The sequence below is a fragment of the Mastigoproctus giganteus genome, chromosome 11, assembly GCF_048544385.1.
Source record: "Mastigoproctus giganteus isolate SK-2022 chromosome 11, ASM4854438v1, whole genome shotgun sequence".
Classification (NCBI taxonomy): domain Eukaryota; kingdom Metazoa; phylum Arthropoda; class Arachnida; order Uropygi; family Thelyphonidae; genus Mastigoproctus; species Mastigoproctus giganteus.
Window position 1 is genome coordinate 12,808,922 of NC_143585.1, and position 15,819 is coordinate 12,824,740.

Below are 15,819 nucleotides of genomic sequence, written 5' to 3' on the forward strand. Positions count from 1 at the left end.
TGCCTAGTCTCCAGACACTGCTATTTGCAGAACTTAAGACTTTCTAGGTAAGAGGATCCCTATGTTCCACTTACCAATCTTGGTTCCCTTCTCTGTACTTGTTCTAACTCTACATCTTTCTTAAAATGAGGCCTCCAGACTTGTACACAGTACTCAAGGCATGTCCTGACAATTGTCCTATACAAAGGGATAAACACCTCCTTTTCCCTACTAGCAAAATTCCTGTATATCATTGACAATACCCCATGACCTGCTCTTGCAGACCATCTGCACTGCTCAAAAAGCTTCATGTCTGACTGCACAATTACCCCAGGTCTTTTTCATTCTCCACCACCATGTAGTACTGCACAGTTGGTACATTACTTTGCGATTACTGCTACCCATATGCAGTACTTTGCATTACTTAATTTTTATTACTTTTGTATTACTTTGTACTACCATTATTATTTTTATATTTATTATTATTATATTGTATTACTTATTTATTACTTTTCAGTACTTAATATAATTTTATATTATTGCTTTGTCAAATTTTTTTATTTTCTTATGGAAAATACTGATATATGTATATTACTTTTATATTTACAAATTTTAGTTTACAAGTGGTTTCTGGTAATTGGAAAAATGACTGGGTGGAAGCCTCTGTAGGAATATTTTGAAATTTGAATAGTAAAAACCTTGTCATGGAAGAACCAGATTCTGAATCATCCAGTGAATTTTCTGATCATAATCCAGATCCTGAGAACTCTCGTCTAGCGAACCTCTGTGCAGCTTTGGTAAAAAAATTAGTAGCTACTAAATACTCACTTTCTTCAGATGCAGATGAAGAATCTGTAAAGAATAATTTAGCATGCTCCTCCTCCTCTGACTCAACAGGTGTTTCTGTGACTAATGATACAAAAAAACGCAGTCAAAATGCACCTGAAAAAGATGAACCTCATCTACCACTTATTGAAAACTGCCTCGATTTAATAAGGACATTATCAGTGGAATTGGTTCCTCAGGTTCGTGAAGAAGGAAATAGAAGGTTTTCATCAATCTGTTCATTTAAAGGAAAGCTAGTCGGTTGTCCCCACATTTATGAAGAAGGAAGGAAATTTTCAAGAAGGAGCATATTAATACTAAGAGGTGTAATTGATATGCTTGGGGAAGAGCTTCCTCCACATAGAAAACCTCATTTTACAGTAAAAGAAAAACTAACTATTTTTTGCATATGTTTAGTAGATTTTGCAATTTATCTGAGCACATCTATTATTGCTCCATTCTTTCCTTTGGAGGTAAGTGTATTTATAGGATATTGTGTACTGAATATTAGTAATATACCAAATACTAGTTCATGGATATTTGATTGATTAATTTTTTAAAATTAATACTAGGGAGTATCTCCTGCTCGCTTTGCTCGCCCACCCCAGTGCACGCTTTACTACTTAAAATGTGGAGGTATACAGAGTAAGCCAAATCTTTTCAATGTAAAAAAACACACCTGTCGAAACACACTGGTCGATATCTAATCGGGAAATGACCTATGTAATTATTTACCTGTGTATTTGCAGTGCGCAGCATTCTCAAGGTTGAATAAATATCCTGGTAAAATCCAGAACGGTATACACCCTCCAACATGACTACAAGCAAAACAGTGGAAAAGCAGTGATTGACAAGTTGTGACTTCCATATTTCAACAAGCAGACAGGAACAAAGCAGTGATTGGCAGATGCCACTGCTTTCCCCGCCCACTGTCCTCCTAGGTTGATATGCCTAGAGTGTTTTTCCCCATGTTTGCTGCTGTTTTTAAATTGGGAACTTGTTTTCCCATTTTAAAACAGTGGAATGGAGAGATAAACACCCCACTTAAGCTAAGCCCCACCTCCTCGACGACACAAAACAATCAGAAAAGGCAGGTGCCTTCACCTGTCAGTTATCGCCATCTTCTTCGCTTTCATCGAAGTACCTGCCGGTGTATACTATACTGGACTTCAGCCAATATCACTATGTATTTACATAGGTCACTTAGGAAAAGGCTTCCAAAATAAAAAAGGGTTCCATAATACATGAGGAATATTGTTGCATCCGAAAGAGCAGGACTAAAATATTTAACTGAAATATTTACAAACTATACAAATATTTACAAAATACTAAACTACAATATTTAAAAAATACTAAACTACAATATTTACAAAATACTAAACTACAATATTTACAAATATACAATATTCATTAATATACAAAAAAACATTACAATGGAACATCAAATGTTAGACAGTGAATCACATGCACGAGGTTGGTGAACATTATGGAGGCAGTTGTCAATAATTAATTGCATTTGTAATGACGTAATTGCCTCACCCTCTTCTTCCACTGGCTCAAATAAATATCACTAGGAGGAAAACTTTTTTAATGTATAGATAGATAACAAACTGAATGAATGAATCATTGTACAGACTAATGATCAAGATCAAGTGTACATATACAAATATGCAGAATTCAGCAATTTTATTGTATAAGATACAGACTGGATTATGAATGCAGGGTTTAATTATAATTTGCTATTTTTATTTTTTACTATTATTAATCTATTGTTTACACACAAAACTCACTTTCATTTGTATATTATTGCTGATTATTGTTAGTGGCACATTACCTTCTCTGTCCAGTATGTCATTGGAATGCTGTCCATCTCAAAGAATTATCGGTTATTAGGAGTTAGCTCCCCCAACTTCTATTAGTCCTGCTTCGTAGACTAATGTTATTAGTGGAGTCCCGCAGGGTTCGGTGTTGGGCCCACCGTTGTTTTGTATATTTATCAACAATATTGATAAAGGTATATCAGGCTTATTATTGAAGTTTGCAGATGATACAAAGGCTGACAGGGTCATTAATGACAGTAATGGCAGTGTGATATTGCAACAGGATCCAGAAAATTTGGGTATATGGACTGAGAAGTGGCAACTTTCCCATTGACAAATGCAAAGTACTACATACGGGTAGAAGTAACCCCAGAGAAATGTACTGACTGTGTGGTACTACACTTAGTGGTAGAAAATGAAAAAGATCTGGGAGTGATTGTGTAGTCAGATATGAAGTTTTCTGAGCAGTGCAGATAGGCTGGCAGAGCAGCAGGTCATGGGGTCTTATCAGTGATATACAAGAATTTTGCTAGTAGGGAAAAGGAGGCAGTTATCCCTTTGTATAAGGCAATGGTCAGGCCATGCCTTCAGTACTGCATATAGGTCTGGAGACCTCATTTTAGGAAGGATGTAGAGTTGCTAGAATGAGTATAGGGAATTGCAGCAAGATTGATGAGGGGAACGAAAAGGTTTTCTTTCTCGCAGTGTCTGCAGACTAGGTACCTGCGAGGTGATCTGATTGAGGTGTATAAGGCCTTGTATGGTTTGAGCAGGCTCGATGCTGATGGGATTTTTCCTCTTGTTCAGATTATGAACCTCAGGGGAGCATAAATTCAAATTGAAGAAAGACAGATGTGCAGAAATTTGCCTTTAGCCAGCGGGTAATTGATTGCTAGAACAAACTGCCGTATGTTGGTTTGGAAGGTCATAGCTTAAATAAATTCAAGGAAGAACTGGACAAACTTTTAGAGGTGATGGATGAAATGAGAAGTGGTTTTTTTTTTTTTTTTTTTTTGGCTGATGCTGTATAATCATCAGCATATGCATTCTTTCATCATATGCCTCTACTAATGCTAATGTTAGTGTACTATGCATTGTTTACATTCTCTTGACTTCACTGCTTCATACTGTGTGACTTAGCAATGTCGTGTTGTTTGTGTTATTAAGCTTTTAAATCATAGTCACATATTAGCATTATCATTAGCAGTGGCAAATGATGCAAGAAAGCAAGCTTATACAGCATCTGCAAAAAAAAAAGAAAAAGAAAGACACCTATTTCACCTATTCTTTCCTTTCAATAGTTTGTCTAGTTCTTTCTTGAATTTATTTAAGCTATCAACATCCAACAATAGATCGAAGTTTGTTCCAGCAACCAATCACCCATTGTCTACAGGCAAACCTCCGCATATTTATTTTGCAACTGTCCTACTGCTTCAATTTGCATTTGTGCCCTCTCGTGTGTGGTCTGAGCAGTAATATCACTAATTAATAAAGGTTGTTCATTCTTTAAAATTACTAGTTACACCCTTTTATTTTCATGCATTGTACAGTCCTTGTAATTGAAGATCATCTATTTCCCACTGCTACATAACTACGGGCTACCAAGGGCCTAGTTCTTGGGCCACTCCTGTGGAATATGATCCTTGATGAATTCCTCACCCTTGATCTTGAGAATGTCTGCTCCCAGGCCTTTGCCGATGACTTTATTTTGATGGTTGCCGTGGACAGCAGAGCCCAGTTGGAAGGCCAGGAAAACCAGGCCCTGAGGACCCCAAAAGCTTGTGCCCAAACCCATCATCTGAAAATATCATCGGAAAAAACCTCCTCAATCCTGCATAGGGGATCCCTGGACCTTAAGCAGCCCTCGCAAATAAAAATAGAAAATATAAATGTCGGTTGAGGAACTAACTGAAATACCTGGGAATTATTCTGGATTCAAACCTTTTCTTCAAACATCATTTAAACAATGTTAGAGCCAAAATTAGGAAGTACTCAGCACTGGCATCTAGAATAACAAGACTTGATTGGGGGCTTAGCAAACGCACCCTGTCTCCATACTACAAAACAACATTCCTACCAGCAATAGCCTATGCCTCTCAGATTTGGTTTCATAAAACTACAATGGCCATCAACCGGGGAACCTTGGACACCACCCAAAAGGACAACACTACTCACCATCACCTGTGCCTGCTATACCACCAGTACAAATGATCTCCAGGTGCTGGTGGGGGCCCTCCCCCTGGATCTGGAAATCACTCACTGTGGCATTTCCCACCGCATTGACAAAGGGTTACCCTGCACCTTTGCAAACTTTACAGTGGACTTAACAGCTAACCCCAAAGCTTAAAAAACTTGAATTTATTTAAGCTATCAACATCCAACAATAGATCGAAATTTGTTCCAGCAACCAACCACCCATCTGCAGCAGGCATGGCAAGACCGTTGGTCCACAACAACCAAGGGAGAAATCACAAAAAGTTCCTACCCAACACCGACAGGGTGTACCCTGGGCCCCCCAATCTGGTTCAAACCCGGCCTCTACACGACCTACCTACTAACGAGTCATGAAGCATTCAGTGCCAAACTGAACTCCTTTAGGATCCTGGATGACCTATGCCGCGTTTGTGGTGAGGCTGGAACGTGGACTTACATCATTCATGACTGTACACACTATAAAGGTCTCCATTGCAGGCTAATAACAGAAATCACTTTCCTCTCGAAGAACCAAGAGATGTAGCTACTGGACTCAATGGAGGAATATAAGGCCTTGACTAAATATGTGGAAGAACTGTTCACCAGATGCAGAACCCTAAATGCAATCCACAGGAACACTAACTAGAACCTTCTGAGCCAACGGTTTTTGACAGTAATAAAACTAAACGACAAAGCCACACCAACACATACACCTACCTGCACCTGAAGGAATAAACCTGGACTGGTCAACGACTCATGCTTGACTAAAACCCTGACGAGACACAGTCTAATTGATAGACTCAACCTTGGCGCCTCCGTAGCCAGGTGGGAAGGAGCAGCAGTGCGTAGCACACGCTTCTTGATTAGACCGGGGTTCGAGCCCGTCACCACCAAATACGGAGGATGCGGAAAGGTTAAGGAATGACCGCCGCATATCCTGGAGCAATATGGCCTTAGTTGCTAATGCTCCCAAAAAAAAAAACCAAACAACAACAAACAAACAAACCGTAGCCAGGTGGGAAGGAGCAGCAGTGCGTTAGCACACGCTTCTTGATTAGACCGGGGTTCGAGCCCATCACCACCAAATATGGAGGATGCGGAAAGGTCAGGGAATGGCCACTGCATATCCCGGAGCAATATGGCTTTAGTTGCTAATGCTCCTAAAAACCAAAAAAAATAAATAAAATAAAATAACAGACTCAACCTTGCACTTTGGATGGGTCTTGTACCTAAGAGTTACCTTCATTGGATAGAGACACCAGTACAAGCTGACAATCTATAGGAATGGGTCGGTCGCTCGAACTGTGACCACAACGCCATGCACCGACAACTACCTGACCTTGCTCAACTGAAACAAATCACACGATGGGACCTGATCCCAAGAGCGACAGATACAAATGATAGAAAATCACCTGAAATGACTGTAATAACCTTAGAAGTAAGAGCCACCACATTAGACAGCACCAGATGGGACCTACTCCACTGAGAGAAAACCACAAGCCGTACTGTGACCTACCTGGATTGGACATTTCTTCGATCATGGCTGCAGCTCTGCTGCCACATAGCCGTCTGATAATCTGGACTGGGCACCTTGCCTGGTCTACTTTCTTTCCCTATCCTGGTGGTGTGGGGGGATGGCCTCCCTTATATTTTTCTTCTGGTGAAGCAAGGGCATGCCCCACTGACATACCTGGGGTCATCTTCTCTATTGTCCTCATATTTCTGTCTTTTCCCACCAGCCTTCAGTATCCTTCTCCCACTCTTTCTAAACACTACAGTGTACATCCCACACAATCAAAATTTAACTGCTTAGCCATGCATTACTCTTTTGGACTTTTAACCTCATTAATGTCTTATCCCCAAAAATTGCAAAAAAAAATTTTTTTTTTTAAATAGGTCCTAGCCACTGAAACTCAGGAAATTAGGTAGCAGGACCTGCCAGAGTACTTATTTAAAATACTGGTGTATCTGGTCTGCATTTAGCCATTTGACCCCCAATAGGGGTCCAATGGCTAAATGGCCAGATGAACAATGCTACATGACACCACACTTAACAATATCCATACACCTTTAATTCTCTGACCTTTACGGCATACTGTAACACACGAGAATGTATACTATGCAGAGATGGGGGAATCCCATGGTGCCATTAGACCCTAAACACACTTTACACTGTACTGCATAACTACCAAAATTCTTGTAGTTACATTTTTTGCTTCCTCATTCTTATAAATGGCCACTGAAACTCAGGATATCTAAATTTATATATATTGTTATAAATTTATAAATGCTAGTTAGTTATTTATCTGATTCATAAATTATATTTTAGGCAGAAAAAAAAGGACTGAATTCTTTGGCTACGGGATTTGTATTCACGGTTTATGCCTTAGTAATATTATTGTCATCGCCATTATTTGGTAAATTGGTAAGCAGTTAAGGAACTTATTTTTATTGATATTTGGTTTTCACTTTGTATTTTTAATAGTGTAATTTTGGAATTAGTTCCATTTGTTAATATAGTTTCTCTCCATATTGGATATTTTTCAAATCAATGCTGATTTGAAAAATATACCAGTAATATTTTAAAGCTGGTCCTAGAAAATAGCTTATTAATTTCAGTAGTGATAAATTTATTCAACGTTTAACAGAGGTTGTGCAGGCACAGACACTTTTTTTTGTTTCTTATTAAATGAAATGTACATAGAATGAGTGAGTTTGCTTGGGTTTAAATCACTTTGAATAGTACTGGAATAAAAAATGAAAATTTAAGAGAATTTAAAGAAAAATTACATAAAATTGTTTTAAACAGAACAAAGTAAATTCAGATCACTATAGGTTTGGTTTTTAATTACAGTAATTTTTTTTACTTTGGGATCTACTTGAAGTATAGCAGAGAGATATATATTCTCTGATGTGAGCTAAGAAATTACTGTACGTTGATTTACAACAAAAATCAACTATATATCTGAATCAGCATTATAATTACAATATGGCGATGTGCAAATATTAATAGTAATAGTTTTCGCTGTACAGTGCAAGGAAGTTTGCAGTATATGGCAAGCTTGCAATATTACATAAATATATAAGACATTAAAAATATATAAGAGATTACCTCAATTCGGCTTCATAGGATGTCTTCAATACAACTCTCCAAATGTAACTGACTAAAACCTATCTACTACCGACTTAAAATAATTTTAATGTTTCCTCACTCATAGTCCATGAATGATCTAACACCCCGGGATCGCAGATGAAGGCCCCAACCTGACCCCAAAACATATCAAATCCCCCATGGAACCCCGAGTAGCAGAAGACATTATGCCAAATATGTATTGCATAAGAATAAATTTCGATAATAAAATTTCTTATAAAAGCGCAAGGACGAGATGAAATTAATTTATGAATGATTTCCGTCCCTTAAGTGGACTAAGCTTTCTGACTCATGTCTTATTCACAGGTTGGAAACTGGGCATCAGTTTGCTAAGTCCCCTACTGTTTACAATATTTATTAAGAATATGGATGAAGCATATCAAGCTTCTTGTCTGAGTTTATAGATATATCTTGTTTTTTTGATTTCTATCATTAACCATCCTACCACAATGGTGGTAGGGTGGTTAATGATAGAAATCAAAGCATACTACTATAGCAAGGCCTAAGCACATGAGAACATAAGGTTTAAAATTGGTAAAATCAAGATACTGCATATGGACAGCGGTAGTACTTAGTGATAAATGATGCAAGAAAGCAAGTTTATAAAGTATCAGCCACAAAAAAAAAAATTTCTACATTGTCTGTCCAACCCCTTAAATAGTTTGTCTAATTCAATTCCTACTATTAGTTCACACTCTCGATATATATATTTATATATCTTGTTCGAATTTTCAATTGTTAATAAAATACTTTTTATTCATCCACTCAAGTTCAAATAAATTTTTTTAAACTTGTAGTGGATGACACTTGATGTTAATACAGTTTTTTCAAATATTAATTCATTAATTAAATTTAATTAATTAATTTTAGTTTTATATGGGAGAAAAAAATTTCTCTTATATATAAGATATTTAGCAGGATATAAATTTAGGAATAAAATTGAAATCAACAGGCAGTAGCTCAATCGGTAAAATGCAAGGATTTCAGTATTTTTCACGTGAAGGTGAAGAATGCGAGTTCAGTTCGTGCGAAAATCGATAAATTTTTGTTATTCATGCACTCAAGTTCAAATACATTTTTTTAAACTTGTAGTGGATGACACTTGATGTTAATACAGTTTTTCCAAATATTAATTCATTAATTAAATTTAATTAATTAATTTTAGTTTTATATGGGAGAAAAAAATTTCTCTTATATAAGATATTTAGCAGGATATAAATTTAGGAATAAATACCGCAGTGGCGAAGCGTGTAGATCGCTGGAAAAAAATTTCTTTTTCAGATTCTTTTTTCATTCTGGGTTCTAGTCTGAGTCAAGTAGGGAACAAAATGGAAAATGAAACATGTGAATAAAAATAATAGTCCAACACCATATATAGAAAGGAAAATGGAAAATTGCAAGGAAATTCGCTTTCTATTTTGCCACTTAATATTGTCATTCTGTCATATGTATATACATATTTATATTAATTGTAATTATTTAATAAAAAGTAACTAAAATAAAATTTTTCTTTGTTGACCTAAGTAGGAATTGACTTTAAAAATTTTTTTTTTTATATTACTTGTTTTTCTTTGAATTTATTCAAATTATCCATTTTCACAGCAACAGATGGAAGTTTAGCATTAGTAGAAGCATATGATACAAGAAAGCAAGCTTATTCAGCATCAGCCAAAAAAAAAAAAAAAAAAACCACACCACTCCCATTTCACCCCTCCGTTCGCTCGAAATACCTGTCCAGTTGAGCCTTAAATTTGTTTAGGCTATCAACTTCAACAACAAGTGATGGAAGTCGGTTCCACCAACCAACCACCCGCTGGCCAAAGGCAAATTTCCGCACATCTATCCGACATCCGTCCTTCCTCATTTTGAATTTATGCCCTCTGAGCTGATTATTCTGAGCAAGATGAAGAATCTCATTGGCATTGAGCATGCTCAAACCATTCAATGCCGTATACACCTCTATCAGATCACCTCGCCGGTGCCTAGTCTCCAGACTCTGTAATTTGCAAAACTTAAGCCTTTCTTCGTAAGAGCAACCCTTTGTTCCATTCATTAATCTTGTTGCCCTTCTCTGTACCCATTCCAGCAGCTCTACATCCTTCTTGAAATGAGGCCTCCAGACCTGTATACAGTACTCAAGATGTGGCCTAACCATTGCCTTATACAAGGGAATAATCACCTCCTTATCCCTGCTAGAAAAATTCCTGTATATCATTGACAAGACACCATGAGCTACTCTTGCAGCTCGTCTGCACTGCTCAGAGAACTTCATATCTGCCTGCACAATTACCCCCAGGTCCTTTTCATTCTCCACTACTGTCAGTGTAGTACCGCAAAGTTGATACGTTGCTCTGGGGTTACTGTTTCCCATATGTAGTACTTTACATTTGTCAATGTTAAACTTCATTTGCCACCTCTCAGCCCATCTGTTCAACCTTTCCAGATCCTGTTGCAGCAGCATAGCATCAGTGGTTTCCTTAACAACCCTGCCAACCTTTGTATCATCTGCAAACTTGGACATTAAACTTGATATACCATCATCAATATCATTCATAGACACCGAAAACAACAACGGACCCAACACTGAACCCTGAGGAACTCCACTAATAACATTAGTCCACGTTGAGCAGTGTCCATTGATTACCACTCTCTGTCTTCTGCCACTCAACCATCCCCTTATCAATAGCAGCAATTTGCCTCCAATGCCACACTGCTCCAATTTGTGCAGCAGTCTTCCATGTGCAACAGTATCAAAAGCCTTTCTAAGATCCAAATATATAATATCAAAGTTATTCCCTGCATCCAGTTCTTTTGTGACTGCATCATAGCATCCAGTCAAATTGGTCAGGCAAGACTTACCCTTAACAAAACCATGCTGCGTCTGAGCTATAACTGAATTCTTGTCTAGATGATCCTGCAGTGCTTCTTTAACCAGTGCCTCCATTAATTTACCTGGAACAGAAGTTAAACTAACAGGTCTATAATTACTTGTGTCAGCCTTTGATCCTCCTTTGTGAATTGGGGTTACATTTGCACATCTCCAGTCTATGGGTACCTCCCCTGAGTCCAAAGAAGCTCTCATAATTATGGCTAGGGGTTTGCTTACCTCCTTTGCTGCCTCCTTTAATATAACTGGATAGATCCCATCCACCCCAGGTGCCTTTTTTATGTTTATCCTCAACAATCTCTCCTCCACTTTCAGTTATTACAAAATCATCCAGCTCACTGCCAATGTTTACTTTACCTACATCATTCTTCTTCCTGAATAACTCCTCATGCGTGAATGTAGATGCAAAATACTCGTTTAGATTGTTAGCCACCTGAGCAGGTCCTCAACCGTTGAACCATCAATATCCAATTCTGATTCATCCCTTTCCTTTTGAGTTTAAATAGGTAAAGAACTCTTTTCTGTTTTTCTTTGCATCTTTTGCCAAGGATTTTTCGTAGTCTGCCTTTGCCTGCCTAATCTTCTTTGTGACTTGGTTACAGACCAACTTATATCTATCATAGGCTTCCATGTCACCCATTAATTTGTATGTATCCCATGCATTTTTCTTCTCTGCCACATGTCTCATTAGTTCATCTGACAACCATTTAGGCCTAAACCTTGAACAATATTTCTTAGTTGGTATGTAAAGCCTGGTAGCCTCCAAGATTAGTTCCTTGAATGCTCCCCATTTTGAGTTTGCTGTTGGTAACATCATCAGTTGGTCCCACTGTATAGAATTTAAATACTGTCTCAGACCATCATAGTCGCCTTTACGAAAACAAAAACCCTTCCCTTTACCTCTGATGGTAGTTACTTCCCTGAGTAAATCCCACTTCAACACACTGTGATCACTGCCACCTAGTGGTTCATTTATCTGCAGATTCTTAATGCATGAAGAATCACTACTGATAATCAGATCAAGAGTATTGCTCCCTCTTGTTGCCTCATGAACATGCTGATGTAGAAAACAATCATCCAATAAATCCACAAAAGCCTTGCTAGTGTGCGAGTGACCAACCCACAAATTCCAGTCAATATCTCTGAAATTAAAATCCCCCATTATAAGACTCTCTGATTTACTGGCCCACTCTATTTCCCTGTACAATATCTTATTATACTCATCAGAGTCCAACAATCAACCATTCGCTTATTGAAGGAAAATTTCTGCCCATCTATCCTGAAACCATGCTTCCTCAGTTTGTTTGATTTTATGCCCCATCATGTGATTAGTTTAAACAAGAGGAAAAGTGCCATAGCAATGAGCTTGTTCAATCAATTCAAAGCCTTAAACACCTCAGTAAGATCACCTGCAGATGCCCAGATTCCAGATGCTGCTATTAGCATTAGCAAAGGCACATAACGCAAGAAAGCAAGCTTATATAGCATCAGCCAAAAAAAAAAAAAAAAAAAACCCCCTTATTTCATCCATCCACTCGCTCCAAATGTTTATCAAGTTTTGCCTTGAATCTATTTAAGATGTCAACTTCAACAACGACAGATGGAAGTTTGTTCTAGCAATCAACCACCCACTGACAAAAGGCAAGCTTCCACTCATCTATCCCACAACCATCTTTCCTCAATTTGAATTTATGCCCTCTCAGGCGATTATTCTGAGCAGGAGGAAGAATCCCATCAGCATTGAGCAGGCTCAAACCATTCAAGGCTTTATATTGTAGTTTTAAATTTTTTTTTTTTTGAGGCTTTATCTAGTTTTATCTAGCTTTATCTAGCATTCAAGGCTTTATACACCTCAATCAGATCACTTCACAGGTGTATAGTCTCCAGACACTGAAATTTGCAAAACTTAAGCCTTTCTTCATAAGAGCAACGCTTTGTTCCATTCACTAATCTTGTTGCCCATATCAGTACTCATTCCAACAGCTCTACATCCTTCTTAAAATGAGGCCTCCAGACCTGTATACAGTACTCAAGGCGTGGTCTGACCATTGCCTTATACAAGGGGAGAATCACCTCCTTATCCTGCTAGAAAAATTCCTGTATATCATTAACAAGACAGCATGAGCTACTCTTGCATACTGTCTGCACTTTTCAGAAAACTTCATATCTACCTGCACAATTACCCCCGAGTCCTTTTCATTCTCTACCACTGCCAGTGTGGTACCAAAGAGTTGATACATTACTCTGGGATTACTGCTACCCATTTGTGGTACTTTACATTTGTCAATTTTAAACTTCATTTGCCACCTCTCAGCCAATCTGCTCAACCTTTCCAGATCTTGTTGCAGCAGTGTACTGTCATTAGTGTCATTAACAACCCTGCCAACCTTTGTATCGTCTGCAAACTTGGACATTAAGCTTGATATACCATCATCAATATCATTTATAAATACAGAAAACAACAATGGACCCAACACTGAACCCTGAGGGACTTCACTAATAACATTAGTCCACAAAGAGCAGTGTCCATTGATTACCACTCCCTGTTTTCTCCCACTCAACCATCCCTTTATCCATAGCAGCAATTTGCCTCCAATGCCACATTGCTCCAATTTGTGCAGAAGTCTTCCCTGTGCAACAGTATCAAAGGCTTTTCTAAGATCCAAATATGTGATATCAAAGTTATTCTTTGCATCCAGTCTTGTCTCACTAATCCAATCAAATTATACAGACAAGACTTCTTAACAAACCCATGCTGTGTCCGAGATATAACTGAAGTCTTATCTAGATGATCTTGCAATGCTTCTTTAACCAGTGCCTCCATTAATTTCCCTGGAACAGAAGTTATACTAACAGGTCTGTAATTACCTGTGTCTCCCTTTGATCTTCCTTTGTGGATTGGGGTCACATTTGCACATCTCCAGTCCACGGGGACCTCCCCTGAGTCCAGGGAAGCTCTCATAATTATGGCTAAGGGTTTGCTTACTTCCTTTGCCACCTCCTTTAATATAACTGGATAGATTTCATCCATCCCAGGTGCCTTTCTTGTGTTTATCTTCAACAATTTCTTCTCCACTTTACTCTCAGTTATTACAAGATAATCTAGCGTACTGCCAGATTTGAATGCACCTCTGTCATTCCCCTCCCTGAATAACTCCTCATGTGTGAATGTCGATGCAAAATATTCATTTAGTTTGTTAGCTACCTGAGCAGTATCATCAACAGTTGAACCATCGATATCAAGTGGACCAATATGATTCATCCCCTTCCATCTAGAGTTTACATATGTAAAGAATTCTTTGCTGTTTTTCTTTGCATCCTTTGCCAAAGATTTCTCGTAATCTCCCTTCACCTGCCTAATCTCATTGTAACTTGGTTAAGACCAGCTTATATCTATCATAGGCTTCTGTGTCACAGGTTAATTTATATGTATCCCATGCATTTTTCTTCTCTGTCACATGTCTAATTAGTTCATCTGACATCCATTTAGGCCTAAATCTTGAACAATATTTCTTTGTTGGTATGAAAATCCTAGAAGCTTCCAAGATTAATTCTTTGAATGCTTCCCATTTTGAATTTGCTGTTGGTTACGCCATCAGTTGGTTCCACGTATAGAATTTAAATACTGTCTCAGACCACCGTATAGAATATAAATACTGTCTCAGACCACCGTAGTCACCTTGATGATAATTACCCTTTATGGTAGTTACTTCTTTGAGTAAATCCCACTTCAGCACATTGTGATCACTGCCACCTAGTTGTTCCTTTATCTGCAGTTTCTTGATGCATGAAGAATCATTACTGATAATCAGATCAAGAGTATTACTCCCTCTAGTTGCCTCCTGAATATGCTACTGTAGAAAACAATCATCCAATAAATCCACAAAAGCCTTGCTAGTGTGTGAGTGACCAACCCACAAATTCCAGTCAATATCTGGGAAATTAAAATCCCCATTATAAGACACTCTGATTTACTGTCCCACTCTATTTCTCTGCCCAATTGCTCATTATACTCATCAGAATCATTAGGCCTATAACACACACCTACTCTCATTTTTCCTTTCACAGTCCACCAAATACGGAGGATGCGGAAAGGTCAAGGGAATGACTACCGCATATTCCCGGAGCAATATGGCCTTAGTTACTAATGCTCCTAAAAAAAAAAAAAAAAAAAAACACCTTTCCCAGTGTTTATGTCACACCAAACAGACTCAACATTGCAATGTCCACCAACATCAATTGGATGCACTTCCTTAGATTTTATGTGTTTCTTAACTAACAGCATAACCCCTCCTCCCTTCCTGTCCTGTTTATTCTTTCTGTACACATTGTACTCCCCAAATTCCAGCTCTACACTGCTTATGTCTGTGTGACACCATGTCTCTGATATCCTAACAATATCTGTCTTTGATGTCTTGACTAGCATTTCAACTCATCGAATTTATTAACTATACTCCTAGCATTGGTGTACATGCAAGTATACATGCACCTGTTTCTACTCTTAGTTACCCTAACACAGCCCATGTATTTACTTGTTCCACTATGATTCTCAACTGTCCTGGAAATTCCCATTGCCTTGCTTTCCAGGCTGCTGCTCAATTGCATTTCAATAAAAGTAGTGCAAGAATCACTGTTACCTCTGCCAGCGGCTACTGTTAATCTATTAGTCTGTGTATCCCCCCCCCCAAGCTAGCAGTTTTCCGACCCACCTTAACTCTGCCTCGATAGCATCAGCAAATATTCTTGCACCCTTTCTATTTAAGTGTATACCATCCCTGTAGAAGCCAGTCTCTCCTGTTAACAAGCACAGACCTGGCTGAGAAAAATTCTACCCCTTGAGCCTTGCACAATCTCTCCAGGGCCGAATTGATCGACAAGACTCTCATCGTATACTCCTTCTATCGTGTCTGGGCAGAATTGCAGACACTTTCAAATTCAACCCTATCTCAGGGCTTTTTTTCAGC

General features: G+C 38.2%; 1 protein-coding gene across 1 annotated transcript in view; it reads left to right on the forward strand.

Annotated features, from left to right (window-relative positions):
* The first annotated feature begins 683 nt into the window (after positions 1 to 683).
* LOC150077724 (MFS-type transporter SLC18B1-like) overlaps positions 684 to 15,819 on the forward strand; it is a 199,517-nt gene continuing 184,381 nt past the window's right edge. The window contains exons 1-2 of the mRNA XM_090385227.1: positions 684 to 1,277; positions 7,147 to 7,242. Coding sequence (XP_090241353.1) covers positions 684 to 1,277; positions 7,147 to 7,242 — 690 coding nt within the window. The remainder of the gene's footprint in view (positions 1,278 to 7,146; positions 7,243 to 15,819) is intronic.